We start from the raw sequence: 22,682 nt of genomic DNA, 5'->3' as shown, positions 1-22,682 counted from the left end.
TATTGGTTTCTTAATCTTTTAAGATGTGATACAGTATCTATCCCATAAAGCTGCTGTGAGAATTAATTTAAATTAAATAATGCATGTTAAATGGTTAAACTGTGTGATGAATAAATACACTGTTTGATTTAAAAGAACACATAGGTAGGAGGTGGAGAGGAGGTTAAAAGGCAGGTAGTGTCCAGATCATGGAAGGGATTAAATAACAGGATAAAGACTTTGAACTTGACTCCACACAGACAGTGGAGAAGCCACAGAAGATCTTAGGCAGAGGGGTAGCAAGGTAACATCTGAACTTGCAGCATACAGGACTGACTGAAGGAGTTGAGAATGACAGGGATTGGAGGTAAAGTGGCCAGTAATAGCCTATGTTCAAAATGGCAAACAAATTTCATTCTAAAACACTGAGTCAATCAATCACCAATAAATCTATTTTTCATTACTTAGGCCACAAAAACTAAAATTCAACCATATTCTTTGGTATAGTACATGCACCAATTTGGTACCAGTATAAAACAAACTCTGGAGCTACCTATTACCAGTAGTACCAATCTACACATCTTATATGCACTAAAAATAATGTAGAAATGTAAGGTATATAAAGACATCTCAGTGTCTTTTTGCACAATGCAACAGGCTTTTTTTTTAGTGCCCAAGTGCAATATCTGTCTTCTACTTTGATTTTTAGGATAAATCAGACTGTGCTGATTGCATAATCCTCCACAAGATGGCACACTACTTTTGTAATTAAATCAGTTTTTCCACTCTGACACTATGTAGGATGTGTATACTAAGCATTGACCTAGCCTAGTCCCAAAACTTAGACAAATCTCATGTATCAAAAAGAAGAGGTAGGGGAAGGGTTAACAGGCTGGTGAAAGAAGTTACCTTAATTGTTAGTTTAGACACTGAGAGAAAAAAATTTTTCAAAAAAAGGTTTTAAGAAACACAAATTTATCTTTAAGATAGAAATAAAACTCTGTAATATTTAGATGAAGAGTTTGAATCCTTCTAAAAGTGAAGTTTAGTAAGACTTAAATTAACATGACAATTTTTGAAGACAGAAATATTTTTGAATTTTTTGAAGAGGGGAAAAATATTTTATATGCCCATTACCCTTCCCTTCTTAAGCCATCCCCTTGAAGTATCATGACCCAGCAGATTATCAACCGGATTCACTGCCTCCCTTTTTAAATAGAACTGTATTCGTACGTAAAGCTATGATTACAACACTATCTACATCTTTTGGGTGAATTCAACATACAGTTACTTTCCTTACTAAAAGGCTGAATGTTATGCCTATGACAATATACTTTGTATTCTTAATGAAGTCTGCATTTCAGAATTCCTTTCTGTTAACAGTGTAAAAGAAAGATGCACATTACTTTCAGAAGTATAGCCATATGAATAAATCTGTATTAGCAACCAAAACCCATGTTCAGGCACTCCCTTCAAAAGTTTCTTTAAGGAACATCAAGAAAAGCTGTACATGGTACCACATGTAAAAAAATAAAAGCACTTTCAGGCCGGACGTGGTGGCTCACTCCAGTAATCCCAGCACTTTGGGAGGCCGAGGCAGTCAGATCACCTGAGGTCGGGAGTTCGAGACCAGCATGACTAACATGGAGAAACCCTGGCTCTACTAAAAATACAAAATTAGCCGGGCGTGGTGGCACATGCCTGTAATCCCAGCTACTCGGGAGGCTGAGGCAGGAGAATCGCTTGAACCCAGGACGTGGAGGTTGCGGTGAGCTGAGATGGTGCCATTGCACTCCAGCCTGGACAACAAGAGCGAAACTCCGTCTCAAAAAATAAATACATAAATAAAAATAACAATAAATAAAACCACTTTCATATAATAGCTACAGAACAGTTAAAGGTTCAAATTTCTACAGAAGGGCTCTTCCAAGTGACAAGCAACTCTCCATCAACTTCTTTTGTAGATACCAAATATTAGAGCTTTGCCTAAGTCTTTGTACCCATTCTGATTGAGAAAGAAGAAAAAGGCTTAAACTGTAGGTTCTCACAATGTAATGAGAGTTACACAACAAGGAACAGCCTAACACAATGGAAATTTATTAAGATATTTCTAACTCAGCAGACTTCTACAATGAAATAAAATAGACATGGCTTTTCTCTTTCTATTCACTGTTCTTTTCCCAGTTGAAACCCAAGTCACAGTTGAAGAATCTTAAGTGGAGAGGTGCCAGGTATAGGGATTACAATTAACAAAACTGATCCAGTAGGACAAATCCAGTAGGACAAAATACAACATTCCTTCTCTACCATGGCATGAATGATAGGATTCCCTTAGGAGGGAAGAAAGCTTTGAAAATTAAATAATAAAATTTGTGCCATCAAACACCTTTTAAAATGGTCACTGTATCCTTAGAGAAGACAGCAATATGGGGAAACAAAAACCGTATAGACTAAAAAAATAAAATCTAGGTACTATTAAGTTTCTAATATCTAAGAAAACAAGGTATATGAAACACCGGGAAGCAACAATTGCTTTAAAATATAAGCCATGTTAAATAAGCTGAAATTAACTTTATGAAGTTTTACTCTAGTGAAGGTGTTCTTTTTTAAAAAAAATTTCTAGAGACAGAATCATGCTCTGTCGCCTGGACTGGAGTGCAGTGGCACAATCATAGCTCACTGCAGCCTGCAACTTCTGGGCTCCAGCTATCCTCCTCAAGCCTCAGCCTCCCACATAGCTGGGACTACAGGCACGTGTCACCATGCCTGGCTAACTAAAAAAAATATTTTGTAGAGACAGAGGTCTTGCTATCTTGCCCAGGCTGATCTCGAACTCCCAGCCTCAAGTAATCCTTCCACCTCAGCATCCCAAAACTCTGGGATTATAGGTATGAGCTACCATGTCTGGCCAGTGTTCTTAATTTTGTGAGTTAATAAGAGTCTCTCTGATTATCTGAAGCCACGGATTCTCTTCCTAGAAAAAATTTGCAAATAGACAACATATTGCACCTAACTTCAACAGATAAAGAATCCTTGTGCTAGAAAACTTCAAAATGCATACTTAAAGTAATAACTGGGCTTCTTTAAACTATATTTTACTACTTATGCACCAATTTTGTTAACGTGGAATTTCCTGGTTGTTCAAACTCTACTTACAGAAAGTTATTCTTTACTACTAAACCTACCTGATCTTCATCAACAAAATTCTTATATGCACTTTAGTATTTTGTCTCAAAAATATTATAAATACATTTATGGTGTCCCTTCCTAAGGCACTAATTATATAAAAGATTAAACAAATATACCAAAATAACATTGGTTTTTTAGAATGTAGAATTATGAGTGAGTTACTTTTTCCCCTCAACACTGCTTTTCAAATTTTCAAACTTTTTCACAAACTTTTTAATTACTTTAAAACATTTCCATAGTGAAATTTTGTCAAATTATGCAAAAAAAAACCAAAAGAAAATTCCTTTGAGTTATATAAAATTCTCTCAGCATAATTAATCACTGCTGCATATTAACATGACATATCAAATGCACGTTATATAAATAATATATGCACATATAAAATATATTATTTCATTTAACTCTCACAATTAGTTTATTATCACCATTTTAATCAATACAATTCGGCCAGGCGCGGTGGCTCACGCTTGTAATCCCAGCACTTTGGGAGGCCGAGGCGGGCGGATCACAAGATCAGGAGATCGAGACCACGGTGAAACCCCGTCTCTACGAAAAATACAAAAAATTAGCCGGGCGTGGTGGCGGGCGCCTGTAGTCCCAGCTACTTGGAGAGGCTGAGGCAGGAGAATGGCGTGAACCCGGGAGGCGGAGCTTGCAGTGAGCCGAGATTGAGCCACTGCACTCCAGCCTGGGTGCCAGAGCGAGACTCTGTCTCAAAAAAAAAAAAAAAAAAAAATCAATACAATTCATTCAAGATCGAATAAGAAGCCAGGATTCAATCTCAGGGATGTCAGACACCCATCTCTCCTTCCCACAAACTTAACACCTACTTATTATATTTGGCTGCCATATCATTAAGATCTGACTAGAAAGGTTCTTTCAAAGATTGATGATAAATACAATCTCTTTGAAAGTGATTAAGATCAACTTGATAATTAAGATAACTGCTGATCAATAAAAGGGCTATGGTACCTAAATGATTAAATAAATACTTAGAGTATATGAAAGCCCTCAGTAAATTATGCTACTAATAGTCATAATAGAAACACAAAAGAAATTTTGGGGAGAAAAACCCAAGGATATACCAGATTCTGCACTTGAGCCCAAACCAAGTTCGGAAAGCAACAAATTTTACTTTAACAAATGCAAAGCTCTATATTTAGTTTTTCTACCTAGATCCTGAAGTAATGATAATTACAGCTTTGGGAAGCATAGTCTAAATGGTGTAACAAGCAGAATCCGAAAATTTAAATATGTGCGAATATAACCAATAAAATAGATCCACCACAGAAAATATTAGTATAATAAATGACATAATAATCTGATCTACTTATCAAGGTTTACAGCAGTATCTGAATAGTTTCCAGGTAAATATTTTTCTTTCTACTCGAAGGAAAATGAATTTTAAAACTTTGATCCAATCCAACAAATATTTAGTGCACGTCTACTCCATTCTAGGCTCTATAGTCAAAAAAATAAATAAGGCAAGATCCTTGTCCTTCCCCCCTTGTCCATGGGGGCTGGGAAGCTGGAGAGACAGCAACGGTATATACAATACCTATGTGAACAACTCTAAAACAATGTGGAAATTATTGTAGTAATAATGGTTTGAATAGTGTTACGTAAATGTAGAGGGAATTATTACTTTGGTTAGATCTATCTCCTGAACCTCAAACTAATATATCCAACTGCTTACTTGACATACCTATGTAGATGTCTAATTGGCATCTCAGACTTAACTTGTCTAAAATCAGGTTGCTGAACAACTCACCATATTGGATCCTCTTGTTGTACCCATCTTAGAGAATGGTTACACCATTTTTCTAATTGCTCACGTCAAAACTTTAAGTCATCCTTAGCTTCTTTTTCTCACACTCCTCATCCAGTTCATCAAAAAATCCTGTCAGCTCTATATGATACCTTTTAAAATACATCCAAAATGTGACCAATTTTCAACATTACTACTACCATTCTAGTATAAGCCAATGCTATAATCACTTCTCAGGTGAGCAACAGGCTCCTTAAAGGACTCGCTGCCCTTCACTCAATTTGTTTTGTTAAAATGCAAGGTCAGTTCATAGCATTTCTTAAACCCAACAATGGCTTCCCACTTCACTCTGCATACAGGTTAAAGTCCTAAACAAAGCCCTAAAAAACTCAACACAGTTTGTCCCCCAAGCTATTTCTCTGATTTCACCTCTTCCCACTCTCTTTGACTTCACCTCTTCCCACTCTCTTTCTCACGTACCTCTGATCTAGCAACAAAAATTCTGGAAAAAAACCAAGAGTAGTAGAAAGGTAGCAACGTTTTACTTTGTAATAATATCAGTTCAATAATGAATATCATCTGCACGAAGACACTTTATTTGAATACCTGGTTCAGCAGTACTTACCATAAAATGTCAAAAATTAAGATAGGGATTAAGTCCTTTAAGAATATCTGTAATGAGGCCAGGCACGATGGCTCATGTATGTAATCCCAGCACTTTGGGAGGCCAAGGCAGGATGATCACCTGAGGTCAAAAGTTCAAGACCAGCCTGGCCAACATGGCACAACAGTGTCCTACTAAAAATACAAAAATTAGCTGGGCGGGCGCCTGTAATCCCAGCTACTTGGGAGGCTGAGGCAGGAGAATCACTTGAACCCCGGAGGCAGAGGTTGCAGTGAGGTGAGATCACGCCACTGCACTCCAGCCTGGGCAACAGAGTGAGACTCTGTCTCAAAAAAAAAAAAAAAAAAAAAAAAAAAAAAAATATATATATATATATATATATGTAATGAATCTTCCCAGAAAACTACACAAAGACAAAAATTTTGCACACCATTTAAAGACTATCATGGGCCCCCTTAAAATCTATTCATGAAGCTTCATGTAAACAAACATGAAATGGCCAAAGGATAGAGAACAGAACAAAAAATCGACAGCAATGGCTAGCTGAAATAAAAGATTGGGAATGCCAAGGCGTGAAACTTGTTAGACTTCTGAATAGTGTTTTCTGATTTCTTTTGTTTTCTCTTGATCAGATTCCTGGATTACCCACACTCACAACCAGAGACCTGTTTAATTTAACCTGAACCGTAATTTCAGTCTTGTGAAAGTTCAGAGCTTTTCCTATTGAGTTCCAGGGCATCTTTCCTCATATTTCTCTCTGCTTCCAGACACTGGAATCCACAGAAGTTGCCTCACTACTGCCCTACCTCAGTTTGAATCCCAAACCTAATTGTCTCACCAGTATCTACCAAAAAATAAATAAATAAAAATCAACTCCCAAATCAATTTTACTAGAGAAAACTTCTAAGAATTTGGTGAGTAAAGAGAGAGTCATGTCATGAAATGTGGCATTCTGTCATCCTGCTGGCTCTACTACCACTTATTTCAAGCTTGTCCAACCTGCAGCCCATGGGCTGCATGAGGCCCAGAATGGCTTTCAATGTGGCCCAACACAAATTTGTAAACTTTCTTAAAACATTATGAGACTTTTGTGATTTTTTTTAAGCTCATAAGCTATTGTTAGTGTATTTTATGTGTGGTCCAACACAATGCTTCTTTCAATGTGGCCCAGGGAAGCCAAAAGATTGAACACCCCTGATTTATCTCTTTTTTTTTTTTTTTGAGACGAAGTCTTGCTCTTGTCCCCCAGGCTGGAGTGCGATGGCGCGATCTTGGCTCACTGCAACCTCCGCCTCCCGGGTTCAAGCGATTCTCCTGCCTCAGCCCCCCGAGTAGCTGGGATTACAGGCTCCTGCCACCATGCCTGGCTAATTTTTGTATTTTTAGTAGAGACGCAGTTTTACCATGTTGGCCAGGCTGGTCTAGAACTCCTGACCTCAGGTGATCCACCCGCCTCGGTCTCCCAAAATGCTGGGATTGCAGGCGTGAGCCACCATGCCCGGCCATCTCTTTCTATTTCTTGTTCCCTTTCTCTGGTCCTAACGAGACAATTTCTCTTAGTGTTACAAAAATAGTTCCTTCTACAATCAGGTCTCCGTATTTTACTTTGTACTCCAAAGCACCTTCGCAAATAAATACAGTTCTCTTCCTAAAAAGAATGCTATTGAGTAAAATTTTCTCCAACTTATAATTAAGTAGAAATTTTAAAAACAGATTTTAAATAAAAAAATTTTAAATCACTGGTAATTGTACCACCAGACGTAACTAAGGTCAATATTTTGGTATGTGTCCTTCTAGTCTTCCCCTCTATAGTGAATGATAAATTTAAAACGAATCATCACTTCTATCCCTATTTCTATACCAAGATATCAAAATGTCGACAAAAGGTTTCAGATAGCTCTTCTTGGAAACATATTTTTTAAACGTAAAAAACAAAAACAAAAAAACAGAAGAGGAATTCCACCTCCAAATGTTTTATTCGCCATCTCTATTACTGATAACAAGGATCACCTGAATCTGATGAAATCCTTTCGACCTCAACGTCCACGTATAGTTAGTACTGTTTCCACATTATATGTGGCGATGGTAACATACTGAAAGCATGAGAACTTGAGCAACAGACAACTGTATATTAAACGACCACCCATGATTTCTTTTAAAGGCTGAAAAATCTAGTTTTGTCATCAACCATGAGCCTAAATAAAGTCTGACCCAGAATTCATAACGATTAGAAGAAAAAAAGAAAGCACTCCAAATGGGTGCAAAACGGCTCTAACTAAAAAATCTACTAACAGGATAATTCCCTAGATTTTCTTTGGTAGAAATATTTGCTTAAAAGTGTATTTCCAAAGTACTTCCGTAGCTTTCTATAAACTGGTGTCAATACTGAAGTGTGGATATAGGCCGATTTTTCTTTGTACACCTTCGCTAACCTATAATAAATCCTTAGAAGCCATCAAAGAGATTACTCTTTTAAAGGTCCCATCTGGAGTAAAATTCCATGACTACAATAGTCATTCTTGCTATGCTTTCTTATAATTTCTAAAGTAAATCTAGTAGTTACTCAAATAACATTTTTCCTCTTTGAGTTTTTTTTTTTTTTTTTTGACAGGGTCTCGCTTTGTTGCCCAGGCAGGTGTGCAGTGGTGTGACGATGGCTCACTGTAGCCTCCAATCCTGGGCTCAAGCAATCCTGCTGACTCAGCCTCTCAAGGAGCTGAGACTACAGGCATACACCACCACACCCAGCTAATTTTTTTATTTCTTATAGAGATGGGATCTCACTATGCTGCCTAGGCTGGTCTTGAACTTGTGGGATCAAACGATCCTCCCGCTTTGGCTTCCCAAAGTGTTGCAACTACAGTCACGAGACACTCACTGTGCCAAGCTGAAGTATTTTTTTAAAGGCAGTAGGGGTAAGGACACTGACCATCAAGAGTTTGCTGAAATCCTACCCCTAATGCATAAAACAAAAATATTATAGAAAAATATCTAGGCCTTCGCGCCACTGCACTCCAGCCTGGGCGACAGAGCGAGACTCCGTCTCAAAAAAAAAAAAAAGAAGCAAGAAAGAAAAATATCTAGGCCTTTATCACTTTATTCTAAGTATTTCAAGGCTCTCTAACCTGAAAAGCTAGATTTTAATTCTCAATGACTTGTTCACACTAAGTTCTGTCATGACATTTGCCTATTCTTTGAATAATTTTGTTTTCAAATTTCATGGATTATAAAAAGAGGAAAATTTTTTGTCTTTCTTACACATGTACTTTACCTATCACATATGGTTCATCTCTCATAATAATTAATGCAGTAAGCACTATGAAAATTCCTTCTGCCCCCCCACCCCCCAGATAAGGTAAGCTTTAAATGTTAAAGTATACCATATTACTTTTATATTTAAGGAAAGTGCATTTTGCTTTAAAAGGTAAAGGCTCCTTTCAAATAAACATAGATTTAGTACATTATTATAGCATACTATAACCAAATTTGTTTGAAAGGGTGGGCCGGGCGTGGTAGCTCACACCTGTAATACAAGCACTTTGGGAGGTCGCAGCAGGCGGATTGCTTGAGCCCAGGAGTTCAAGACCAGCCTGGGCAACATGGCAAAACCTCATTTCTATTTTAAAAAAAGGGGACGGGTGTTTAATAATATTTTCCTTATAGTACTGATGGAGAAAAAAGAAAAGCATTACAAATTCTACTCTATGTTCAAAAAAAGGGGAAGCTACTGTAGACAATCTAAAAATAAATTCTCGTCTATATTCATAAATTTAATTATTCTGGATAAAAAACCAATTTGTATATAAATCTAGCTCTTTAGTAAATAAGCATATGAATATTTATTATACTCTCAGGCAGAAAAAAAAAGATGCCTAAGACTCTATAGCGAATTCAAGCCTATTTCTGTAGGGCAGAAAGGCATTTGGAAAGAGGGACCAAGATTAAGAAAGTGAATCCCTATACCTTAAAAATGAACCTTTTCCAAAGAGACCCTAATAACAGTCTCAAACCAGTTCAGAGGTTATCATAGAAATTTAGCTTTTAATTTTAAATTAAAAATTATAATTTCTCTTCTTAAAAAAATTATGAAAATAAATTCATGTCAAGAAGACTTAGTGTCTACATTGTAACCATTTTTATTCTTAATTATTTTAGAATATGATTCTCCAGAGCAATTATTTTACTCCCGAAGCACTATGAGTTGGCTTAACACACAGTAGAATTGAGCATTCATTACTCTTAGAAAGAGTGGTATTCTATGCAGTAAAGTTTTCTAAAATCTAATAATAAAATATAGCTATGGTAGATTATTGGTATTATTTGCTTTTTAAGCTGCTAATCTGAGGCCTATTATAACGTTGACATTAATCTCTAAATATTATGGTAATTAAGTTTTCCTAGGTTTTAGAAACTTAAGAAAAACGTTTGCTACCAAGCTTCAGAACAAAATTTAAAAGGCAGGAAAAAAAAACAAAAACAAACAAAAAACAACAACTAAAACAACTAAATTATTTACAGGCTTGTGAACAGTTTTTAGCAATTAATGGACTTACCAACACTTAGCTGCCTAATTTGATATCTGCTTCCTCTAAAAATATATCTTAGTTCTCTTTATCCCAGTAATTCTCATATTACTCTACTACAATATAAGTGTAACAAAAATCCAGAAATACACCAGTTTTCCACGAAAATACAACACATATAAATTAGACACATACACACACATGCACAGACACACATAAAAGGCCGCATGTTAAACTTTTTTTAGGCAATCTAATTTCATTTGTGTAAGAGCCTCCCACCCCCCGCCCCTTCCTTACCTGCCACTGCCTGGTTTAGATGATGCCTGTAGCCAATGAAGATTTTGCTTTCCACTGCAACTGCTACTCACCTGTTTGAACATCAATAACCATCTGATGGCCTCCTCTCATTCCTGGACGGTTATCTTCCCCATCACCTTTAGAAGAAATAATAGTTTCTTTTAAAGGAGTAACAAAGAATAGCATAACCAGAGTAAATTTATTCATAAGTCTGTAATCAGTAGTAAAATTAACCCACCCTTATTTTTTCAAAATATTAAGAATAAGTAAAAGGACTCATAAAAGTAACAGTATAACTCAAATCTGTGTTTATAATAATCTTGTTCTTTTTTCCAAATGCTTTCAGGACATTAATGAACTTGGAAGTTATTTTTGATTTATTTATGATCAATGCCACAAACCAGCAAAGACACAGAATATTATACAAAAACATAAAACAAAAATCTCTAAGCTACTTGAGTGCCAAAGTGAAGGTCAAAAACAGTTACAAAATTAGATCTCCTGTATATATTCTAGGCATAGTTCATTAGTATGATGAGCAGTTTTAAAGTTGAGTTATCAAACTATTTATTGAAAACAAAGATGTTATCAAGTTTTATATTAATGATATTAATTTTGTATAATGTGTACAATTATTTTGTATAATTTTTGTACAATTTTGTACTTTGTATAATTATTTTATATAACTTTGTATAATGTATAATGTATTAATTTTTTGCCAATATTTCAGCAATCAGTTCTCACCTAATTTACCAACTATCTTATGTTAAGTACTGACTGAGGAAATCTAAGATTTACTTCACTTTGATTCTTATTTCCATCACAGAGCTTAATAGGCAGGTTTAAATACAATCAGTAAAACTTTTTTTAAACTTCCAAAAGAGAACACTATTATTCAACTTGTATCTAATCTTAGTTTACTCCAAATCTTATATAAATAAGTTATGGCCGGGCGCAGTGGCTCAAACCTGTAATCCCAGCACTATGAGAGGCCAAGGTGGGTGGATCACCTAAGGTCAGGAATTCACGACCAGCCTGGCCAATATGGTGAAACCCTGTCTCTACTAAAAATACAAAAAAATCAGGCATGGTGGCGGGTGCCTGTAATCCCAGCTACTCAGGAGGCTGAGGCAAGAGAATCACTTGAACTCGGGAGGCGGAGGTTGCAATGAACCGAGTTTGCGCCACTGCACTCCAGCTGGGCAATGAGAGTGAGACTCCATCTCAAAAAAAAAAAAAAAAAAAAAAGTTATAAATTCATTTCAGTAGTTCAAAAGGTTATAAGATTCTAATGTCTTATTTGATATGAACTAGAAATCCTAAGGCTTTCTTCATAACTCTATAAGTTGAAATATATTACTTTGGCTAATAAGTTTCCCTGTATTGGCTTTCTCCTAAGGTAAAATTGAGAATATCCAATTTTATACTAATTTCACAAGGGTGCTATGAAAATGACTGAAATGTCAGTTCTTACATACAGAAAATAAGATACAAAACTGAAGCTTTTCATTACTACTGTATTCAGCGGCTAATGATCCAGAAGTTCCCTCCAAATCCTTTCTCCTAATAGTTAAGCCTTTAGATTGTGCAATTTATTATCATTGAAGCTTTGCCCTTTTCTTCTTTCCTTCCCCCATCAGTCAGTATTGTATCGCCATCTTTAAGAATAGATTTAAGAAAGCATATTCACCCCTGAGAGGTCTGAGGGAAAAAAGCACTAAAATGAATTCATTTTCAGTATGTTTGTATTTTATATGTTGAATCCATTAGTTTGCAAATACACAATTACTGTCTGTTTGCTATAATATGTGTGTCTTTGAAGAAAATTACCTCATACATGACTGATAAAATAGGAGAATGATGTTCATGTAACATCAATTATGGAGGTTCTTAAGCAATTTTCCCCTGCATATTAATGTGCAACACTATCAGGAGAAAGCTTTCTCACAACTAAAGAGAAGTCCTTAGCAATATATGAAGACTACAATGAAAAAAGCTCGGTATCCATATAACTGCCTTCCTTTAACGCAAACAGTTGCATTAAGAAATTGCTACACTTTCCACTATGTTAACTGTCTGGCAAAGCAGTGAGTACAGATGAAGAAGTGACAAAAACTTCCCCCTTATATGAAAATAAGGTATTCATGAAGAAGACTACACTCTGGATCCGATTTCAAGTTTTGATGAAAACAGTCTTTATTAGAAGCAAATGCCCTCTAGGATCTACATTTCAAAGACAGAGGCATGAGCCCAGGGCTTAAGTCTCTAAACACACTACGATGTTCAATATAAATATCTTTAAAAATTTAAATGTACTGATATTTATTTTTATTACAATTATTACACTAGTTTTTATTAGTAGCTGGTTATAAAGTTCCACAGATTTAGAATGGTCTTCTGCCTTTCTATTTTTCTTATATGCCTTGCTAGGTTTAGCAAATAATATTGCAGAACTTAAGGTTTTCAAGAACACGTGTATGGCATCACAACACAGCCTATAATTTTACACGATGCCTCTATCAAAGCAGTTTATAATGATATTCTGTGTAAAAGCTGCCCAACCTTCTGTTATGGCAGTAAAACAGAAAGGTTTAAAAAGAAAATCTTAGTATAACAAATGAATTTTGCCACCTAGTTAAGGAACCTATGTCTTGTTTTAAACATCTGCTTTTTACTTATTTTGTTGTGGTTGTTGTTTTGTTTTTTGAGACAGAGTCTCACTCTGTTGCCCAGGTTGAAGTGCAGTGGTATGAACACGGGTGACTGCAGCCTTGACCTCCCAGGCTCAAGCCACCCTTCTACCTCAGTACCCTAAGCAGCTGGGACCACAGATGCCTGCCAACATGTCTGGCTAATTTTTTTTTTTTTTTTTTTTTTTGAGATGGGGTCTCCGTCTGTCTCCCAGGCTGGAGTGCAATAGCGTGATCTCAGCTCACTGCAACCTCTGCCTCACAGGTTCAAGTGATTCTCCTACCCCAGCCTCCCGAGTAGCTGAGATTACGGGTGCACACCATCACACCCAGCTAATTTTTGTATTTTTAGTAGAGACAGGGTTTTGCCATGCTGGGCAGGCTGGTCTTCAACTACTAACCTCAGGTGATCTGCCCACCTTGGCCTCCCACAGTGTTGGGATTATAGGTGTGAGCCACCACACTCGGCTGTATAGCTAATTTGTTGTAGAGACGGGGTCTCACCATGTTGCCCAGGCTGATCTTGAACCTCTGGGCTCAAGCAATCCTCCTGCCTTAGCCTCCAAAAGTACTGGTATTAGACATGAGCCACTGCACCTGGCCAACATCTTCTTTTTTATTAACATAGTACTATGACACTTGAACTACCTTGGGAAAACTGAAGACTGAGACATTAAAGAAAAAGAACTACAATCTAGAAGGTATGGCTTACCTTTGGTACTTTTGGGAATGATTTGACTCCATCGTGGCTTATATTCCTGTTGACTGATATACTGATTGAATAAGCCATCTGCAAATATTGAAGAATGAGAAAGAATTACACCTTAACTACTTACATTATTTATTATAGAAAAAAATTAAAATTTAAAAGACTACATTAAGAGAAATTACTAATATGTCATAATACAAAAGCACATTTTCATAAAATATGCATCACTTCAATTTCACTTCATGCTACCCCAAATATAAATAGTAAAATATTAATTGACACAACCATGCAAACAAATTGCTTTAGGGGAAGCTCATATTAAACATACTATGTTTCTCATCATTACTGCACCTATTAGATACAAAGTGATTGCTGCATTCAATGGACAAGTATGTCACATTACCAGAGGGTTAGAGACCTTGAAAGAAGGAAAAGGGAGTCAACTGGGAGGGGAAAAAAGTCGTAAGACAATTCAACACTGTAAAATAGAAGCAGGAGAAAATAAAAATAAATAATCTGAATAAATGTTCTACTTCATTGAGAAAAGATCCTATATATCTTTAAAAAATCATTTCTATCATTATTATAAATATAATCAGGAAGAGGAAAGGATAACTAAAGATTAGGAGAATTGTATTTTAATTTCTTTTTGTGATCTGCCACCACTTGTCTTTATTTCAACTACGAAATTCTTAATCTTTACATCCTATAATGACAAGGATTCACTGCATCCCAATCTCTTTCCCCCAACAGTGCTTTGTGCCAGTACATTTTGCTCCCCGTATCCAAGAGAACTACAGAAGAAAATAGAGCTCCAACAATTTTGGTCTAGGTCCTTGATACATTTTCAGGAAAAGGGAACACTAACTTTAACATGTGAATTCCATTATTATACAGTTTTGAGTACAAAACTACATAAAGATAAAAGTACTAACAGCAGCAATAAAACTATACTTATGGAACACTTACCAAATGTTAGGATTTATGCTGTCTCATCTCATTTAATTCTAAAAACAATCCTATGAACTACACATTATCATCTCCATTTTATAAATCCGGAAATGTGTATTTAAAAAAAGTAAGAAACTTAACCAAAATCACACAGCTCTTAAATGGTGGGGTTGGGACTAAAGTTCTACCATGTTTTCCTTACTCCTGATTCTGCTGTTATCAATAAACTCATAATCTACTTAAGTTGTTACACTAGTTACTGTAATGGTATGGAGACTGAACTCTCTACATACATCCCCACATACATACCTAAATAATTATGAAGCCCTATTCCCATGGCCCTCAACAAAGATTAGTTTAAGAACAGTATGGAACCCAATTTCGGCTAATGAAACATGAGGAATCTTCTGGGAGACTTCTAGGCAATTTTTCCTTACTTCTAAAGAGACATACAGAAAAGAAAAATCTACTTTTATTCCTCTGGAATATCTGCACATAACGTATACAAATATTAAAGCCAATTTGTAGAAGTGCAAGAATGCAGTCAATTCTATAATGATGACACAGCAGAGAGAAAGAAAGAAATGATCACTGAGTCAACCAACCATGAAATCCACCTTACCTCTGGACTTCTTGCTATGTGCTACAATAACATTTCCTTACTTTTTAAGCTAGAAACCCTAGCTTTTACATGCACCCAAATAGATCATAATTTATAAAGTTACTTTTACTATTAAACTCTGTCATGTGACTCAATTTAAAAGTAAAACTGTTTTCTGTGATTTATATATTCACCAGAGACCAAGCAATTTAGAGCACTCCCCCTAATCTTTCTTTTCTGGGGAATTATGAAGCTCAGTTGTAACCAACCCTTTTGCTTTCAAGACTTTTCAGCTGGCTTTAACTGGAAACCTCCAGCCTACAGGCACACTCATCAAATTTCCTTTCTTCTTTGCCTTTGAGACTTTTCAAAATTCTTGCAAAAAGTCAATAAATACTGTAAATACTAAAGCAGGGTAAAGGTTAAAAAAATGCATTGCTTTTAGTACCTCGTCTTAATGTAAAAGAACTTCCTACAACTTTCACAATCTAAAAACAAAAAGTTGACACCTCTGCATCCCAAATAATCTCCATCCTCCCTATTATTTCTAATTCTTGCAAACGCTTGCTAATAAGGCCTTTTGCCTTGGTAGGCTTGCTTTAGATACATAATTCAGCAAAAACTCAGCCTCCCTATTGAAACAATAATGACATTCTCATCTATAAAAATATGACATCCATTACACTGTTTGAAAATCTCAGAAACAAATTAGTAAATAAGAAATTTAAAGAAGCCTGTGAATCATGTGAGTTCAAAAATTATTTCTGTTTAAAGAAGAAGTCAGGCAGTTGCTAATATTTCTGTAAGTCTATTTTTGACAAAAATCTAAAGCAAGAGATCAGAACAGTCAGATAAAATTAAAACTATCCAAAAGAAATTAAAATATCACTAGGAGAAAGCACACTAAGAACTAGTTGTTAATAATTTTTAAACTATTTAACTAGAGTCTCCAGGTCCAATATCACTTCATTTTTTTCCCCTATAATTATGACTGTAATAAATATATTTCATACAGTCCTCACTGAGCACAAGCTGTTCTTTTCTCCAATAATAGTGGATACTCTCTTAAAAAAGCACATGAATGGCCCAGCCTGGTGGCTCACACCTGTAATCCTAGCATTTTGGGAGGCTAAGGCAGGAGGATCATTCAAGGCTAGGAGTTCAAAACCAGTCTGGGCAACACAGAAATCCTGCCTACACACACATGCACACACACAAACACAACATGATTTAAAAAACATGATTTAGGAAGCTTTTACCAAAAGGGGAAAAAATTTCAAATCTCTTGCCCAGAATTAAAAAGAAAACAAAACCAAAAAAATCCACATAGATTACAGTACTGCTGCCTAGTTGTATGTATTTATATTTGGTAAACTCAAACTTTTATCAAATTTGATTTTGCACCAAAATAGAGATTACATACAAAAGAAATAATTTAAAATGCATGTATAGGTAAATAACTTATAGAGCATGAAATCCTTTTTGACCATTCAAGAATGATTAGATCAAAAATAATTTTTAAGAAGCTGATTTCATCAGTTTATCCAAATTCTGAAAAAAAAGGGCAATATTATACCAGTAAGAATATAATAGTCAATATTAGGACATTGAACCAGTAAATATTTACTAAGGCAGTAAAGCTTAGAGATAAAGAGTACGGATTTTTGGCACCAGACTACCTGAATTCAAATCTTAGATCTGTCACTTACTAGATACACCATCTTAAGCAAATTAATCATTCTCATATATTAAATGGAAATAACAACAATACTTAACCTAGAAGGTAAGTATGAAAATTAAATAAATTCATGTAAAAGGCCTAGGAGAATAAACGGCACATTGTCAAGCTCTCAGATATATGTTACTTATGATGATGATGATGATGACAATGATGCAGTGTTTGGAAATGTACTTGACAGAAAATTAACAATCTTTTATGAACAAAATCAGAAATATTGCACCAAGGCAAATAGGAGTTAAGAGGAGGAAGGAGTGATTCAGTGAGAATATGATGAAAGAAGATACCTTGAAAGAGTTGGCTTTGAAGAATGCACTGGAACTGAATTATATAAAAAGGAAAGTAATAGGAAAGAGAATACAGCACACACAAAGGCACAAAGGCATAAATGAGCAAAAATTATGAAAAAAAAACCATGTTTCAGAAAAAGCGTCTGGCAGTTGGGAAAGGGGAAAAAAGAGTGAGATTTTGCATTATGAGCATTGCTAAGAAACAAAATCTTAAAGTGAAAAAAGGTATTATAAGGAAAAATCTTGCTATCCTGGAACACAGCCCTACCTCCTAACTCATAAGAAGCTTCTAAAAATAGGAAAAATTCACCACATTCAAATATTAATAATGTTAAAAAAGAATCAACCCAGGAATTATACCACAATATAAAAAGGAAAAGAAATGAATTTTTTAAAGTAGCAAATGAATCTGATTCAACAGAAAAATGTAGCCATGCAATAGATGAAAGTAGCCAAATACCTTTTCACAAATTTATTCCACAAATAAAAAAAGCAACTCTCTCTATGAAACATGAGTACAGATTAGAGATATAAGCAGTTGGAAAGCAGACATCTAAATAGTTGGAAAAGAAATGGTAAGACAACCAAAGGAAACAAAAATTGAATTGTTAGAGACTAGAGAAAAGAGGAATGAACAGATTGAAAATATCACAGAACTGAAGGTCAAAGTGTAAGAAAGAGACACTAAAAATAATATAGTAGTGGAAATGGGATAAAGGGTTTAGAGAAGCTTAAAATATTAAACAGAAATGTGCAGTTAAAAAAGATAAAGGAGAAAATAAATGATAGACAAAGGCAACATATATTTAATTCAAAGAAAACCAAAATAGACAATAGTTAACAGGGCTGCCACACTGGAGTTTTGGACAGCCTTGTTAATATAACTACAAAATAATCTAAAACAAATATAAAATATTTAAACAGTAGGAGGGAAAAAGATTTTATCAAAAAAATGTTAGTTGAAAATGACAGCACACCTCTCAATAGCAACAATGGAAGCTGGTTAATAACAATCGAATGATATTCAAAATGTATTTCAAGAAAATAAGTGTCAATCTGGAATTCTACATCTAGCAAAAATACTCTCCTAGAAAGGAGACAAAATTTTCAGGCCATCAATTCTGAGAGAGTTGAGCTGCATTACAGAAGAAATCCTAAAGGATGGGCTTACCGCACAGGAAATGAACACAATCCTAGATATAAGATTAAAGACGCAAACAATAATGAAGAGAAAAAAAAACAGTAAATATTTGGGTAAAACTAATGAACAATTGCTATATAAGACAAATATTTTATAGGGTCTTTGAACATGGTATCAAAATAAATGACAACAATAGAGCAATTGACAACAATAGAATAACGAATTAGCAGGTGAGAATATGAAGCTGAAAGTCTACCAAATCCTCACATGGGAAGAGAGAAAAGGCACTGATCAATTTTGTTAAGGTAATCATGCATACTTGTTGTAATTTCTAAACTAATCATAAGTCAAATGGTTTATTAATAAAATAAAATTTTCTTTAAGTTTGTTTTATTTAAATAAAATTTATAGGAGATATTTCTCTTAAGAGGGATAAAGGTTAAAAATAAAAGATGGAAAAGATATGCCATACAAATAAGAAATGAAAACAGATCTTAATACAATTTACCTTAAAGCAAAAATATTCCTAGAGATAAAAAGGCACTTCATAATAAAAGATTTAATTCAAAATAATTTAAAATTTGTTTTCAATTAAAAACAAGGCATCAAAATGTATAAAGTAAAATTGGACCAACTACAGGAAACATACAATTCCATGATCATAGTGGAAAGTGTTAATATCTTTCTCAGTAATGAGAATCAGACAGAAAATTCTCATTGATAAAGAAGATTTGTGCAATATGATTAGCAACTCTGACCAACTGAACAGAGATATACAACACTGCTCCAACAACTAAAGAATTCACATTCTGTTCAAATATATATGATATGTTTATAAAAATTGAATAAGCTGGGCTATATAGCAAGTCTCATTAAATTTCAAAGGGCTGGAAACATACAGGATATGCACCCTGGCCCCTATGCAATTGTGCCAGAAATCACTAACAAAGAAAACAACTAGTAAATCGCCACAAATTTGTAAATTAAAAACCACAGTTCTTCCAAAGAGCCATTTCATTTCATAATGAAAATACTAAATTGAACAAAAATAAAAATACTTCATAGCACAACTAAAGAACAAGAGGAAATTTTATATATTTAAATGTATATAAGGGAAATTTTCAAAGTCTGAAAACTAATGAGCTAAGCATCTAGCTTAAAAAGTTGTCATAAAAAGACAGCAAATTAATCTCAAAAAGAGAAGAAAGACAACAGTAAACAGAGCATAAGTCAAGGACACAGGAAATAACAGAAAAGATGAACAAACCAAAAATTGGTTCTCTCAAGAGACTAGTGCACTTGATAAACATGTGCTGATGGAAAAATATATATATATATTCAAGATAAGTAACAAAAAAAAGGGCATCTCAAGAAATCCTGCAAACACTAAACAAACAGTAAGAAGATATTAGGTATACCTTAATACCCATAAATTTGAAATTTTGATTATAGACAATTATAGACAATTCCTAGAAAAATATCATTTAATAAAGCTGAACTAAACAATTAACAACTCTGATTAGTCCTATGATGTTTAAAGAAATTAAACTGATAGGTAAAAACACTCCCACCCACCAAATTTCAAGCACAGACAGCTTCAGACACTGGAAAGTTTTTGTTTGTTTGTTTTTGTTTTTGTTTTTAACCAAGTATACAATAAAGAAGTAATTCAGCTGGGGGTGGCAGCTCACATCTGTAATTCTAGCACTTTGGGAGGCTGAGGCAGGTGGATTACTTGAGCCCAGGAGTTTGAGACCAGCCCGGGCAATACGGCAAAACCCCACCTATACAAAAAATTAGCGAGGTGTAGTGGCGCACACCTGTAGTCCCTGCTACCTGGGAGGCTTGGTAAGAGGATCACTTGAGCCCAGGGAGGTCAAGGCTGTAGTGAGCTGTGACTGTGCCACTGCACTCCAGCCTGGGCAACAGAGAGAGACCCTGTCTCAAAAAAAAAATAAAAAAAAAAAAAAAAAAAAAAAATAAAGAAAAGAAAAGAAAAAGAGAAAACAAATAAACAAATAGCTCACACCTGAAATTCCAGTGCTTTGGGATCATTTGAGCAAGGAGTTAAAGACCAGTCTGGGTAACATGGCGAGACCTCATCTCCACATTTTAAAAAATTAGCCAGGCATGATGGTATGCACCAATAGTCCCGGCTACTCAGGAGGCAGGAGGATAGCTTGAGCCCAGGAGTTCAAGGCTAAAGTTAACTGATCATGCCACTGTACTCCAGTCTGGGTGACAAAGAGAGACTCTGCCAAAAGAATACAAAAACCTCCACACAAAGGTAACTTCAGGTCCAGTTGCCTTCACTTGTAAATTCTACCAAGCTACTACTCATTCTACACAAACACTTTTAGATTCCTGCCTCATTCTATAAGGCTGGAACCACCCAAACATACCAAAAGATACCAAAACAAGACAGGCACATTATAAGAAAACTGCAGACCAATATCTTACATACACAAATATATGCAAAAATACTTCATAAAAATGTGGCAGATCAAATACAATACCTGAAAAGAGTAAGACACCATTATCAAGTAGGGTTTGTAACAGGAATACAAAATTGCATTAAAAACAGAAAATCAATTAAGATAATTGAATATGCATATGCCTTTATAATGCTTTGCTTTACCACGCTTCACAGATACTGTGTTTTTTACAAATTGAAGGAAGTCTATGGATGCCGTTTTTCCAACAGAATTTCTTCACTGTGTCTCTCTCTCATTTCAGTAATTATCACAATGTTTCAACCTTTTTCATTATTGTATATCTGTTACAGTGACCTATGATCAGTGATCTTTGATGTTAATAATGTAATTGTTTTGAGGCACCATGTTGTGTATGTTCTGACTACTCCATAAACCAGCAGTTCCCCCATTTCTCTCCCTCTCTTTGGGCCTCCCTATTCCTGAGATGCAACAATACTGAAATTAGGCCATTTAATATCTTTACCACGGCCTTTAAGTGTTCAACACAAACCTCTCACTTTAAATAAAAAACTAGAAATAATTAAACTTAGGGAGGAAGGCATGTCAAAGGCCAAGATATGCTGAAAGTTGACCTCTTGCACTAAAGTTGACCAAGTTGTAAATGAGAAGGAAAAGTTCTTGAAGGAAATTACAAGTGAACCCATGACTGATAAGAAAGCAAAACAGACTTATTGTTAATATGGAGAAAGTTAGAGTGGTCTGGATAGATTAAACCAGTCACAACACTCCCTTAAGCCAAAACCTAATCTAAAGCATGGCCTTAACTCTCTTCAAGTGTGTGAAAGCTGAGAGAAGTCAGAAAACTGCAAAAGAAAAGTTGGAAGCTAGCAGAGGTTGGTTCATGAAGTTTAAAGAAAGAAGCCAACTCTCTAGCATAAAAGTGCAAAGTAAAGCCACAAGTGTTGATGTATTATAGAAGATGCAGCAAGTTATCAATATCTAGAAGATCTCGCTAAGATCACTCATGAAGGTAACTATACTAAACAGATTTTCAATGTAGACAAAACATTCCAATAGACTTCTATTGGAAGAAAGTGCCATCTAGGACTTTCATAGCTAGAGAGAAGTCAATGCCTGGCTTCAAAGCTTCAAAGGACAGTGTGACTCTCTTGTAAAGGTTTAATGCAGCTAGTGACTTTAAGTGGAAGTCAATGCTCATTTACTATTCTGAAAAATCCTAGGGCCCTTAAGAATTAAGCTGAATCTACTGCCTGTGCTCTACAAATGGAATAACAAAGCCTAGATGATGCACATTTGTGTACAGAATGGTTTCCTGAATATTTTATGCCCACTGTTGAGACCTACTGCTCAGAAAAAAAAAAAAAAAAGATTTCTTTCAAAATATTACTGCTCACTGACAATGCACCTGTCACCCAAGAGCTCGATGGAGAAATACAGGAAGATTAATGTTTTCATGCCTACTAACACATATCCATTTTGCAGCCTATGGATCAAGGAGTCATTTAGACTTTGAAGAAAATCTTATTATTTAAGAAACACATCTTGTAAGGCTATAGTTGCCACAGATAGTGATTTCTCTGATGGATCTGGGCAAAGTAAATTGAAAACCTTCTGAGAAGGATTCACCATTCTAGATGCCATTAAGAACATTCATGATTCATGGGAAGAGATCAAAATATTAACATTAACAAGAGTTTGGAAGAAGTTGATTCCAGTGCTCATGGA

The 22,682-nt window shown here is 35.2% G+C and overlaps 1 protein-coding gene across 9 annotated transcripts in view; it reads right to left on the bottom strand.

The window, feature by feature from the left end:
- Positions 1-22,682, bottom strand: part of MKLN1 (muskelin 1) — a 398,537-nt gene that overhangs the window by 77,742 nt on the left and 298,113 nt on the right. For all 9 annotated transcript variants that reach the window (XM_012512222.2, XM_030825627.1, XM_030825626.1 and 6 more), the window contains 2 exons: positions 13,784-13,861; positions 10,453-10,518 (listed from right to left, as the gene is read on the bottom strand). In XM_012512222.2, the coding sequence (XP_012367676.1) occupies positions 10,453-10,518; positions 13,784-13,861 (144 nt within the window). The remainder of the gene's footprint in view (positions 1-10,452; positions 10,519-13,783; positions 13,862-22,682) is intronic.

Source organism: Nomascus leucogenys, chromosome 13 (genome assembly GCF_006542625.1).
Source record: "Nomascus leucogenys isolate Asia chromosome 13, Asia_NLE_v1, whole genome shotgun sequence".
NCBI lineage: Eukaryota > Metazoa > Chordata > Mammalia > Primates > Hylobatidae > Nomascus > Nomascus leucogenys.
This window is presented reverse-complemented; position numbering and strand designations above follow the sequence as displayed.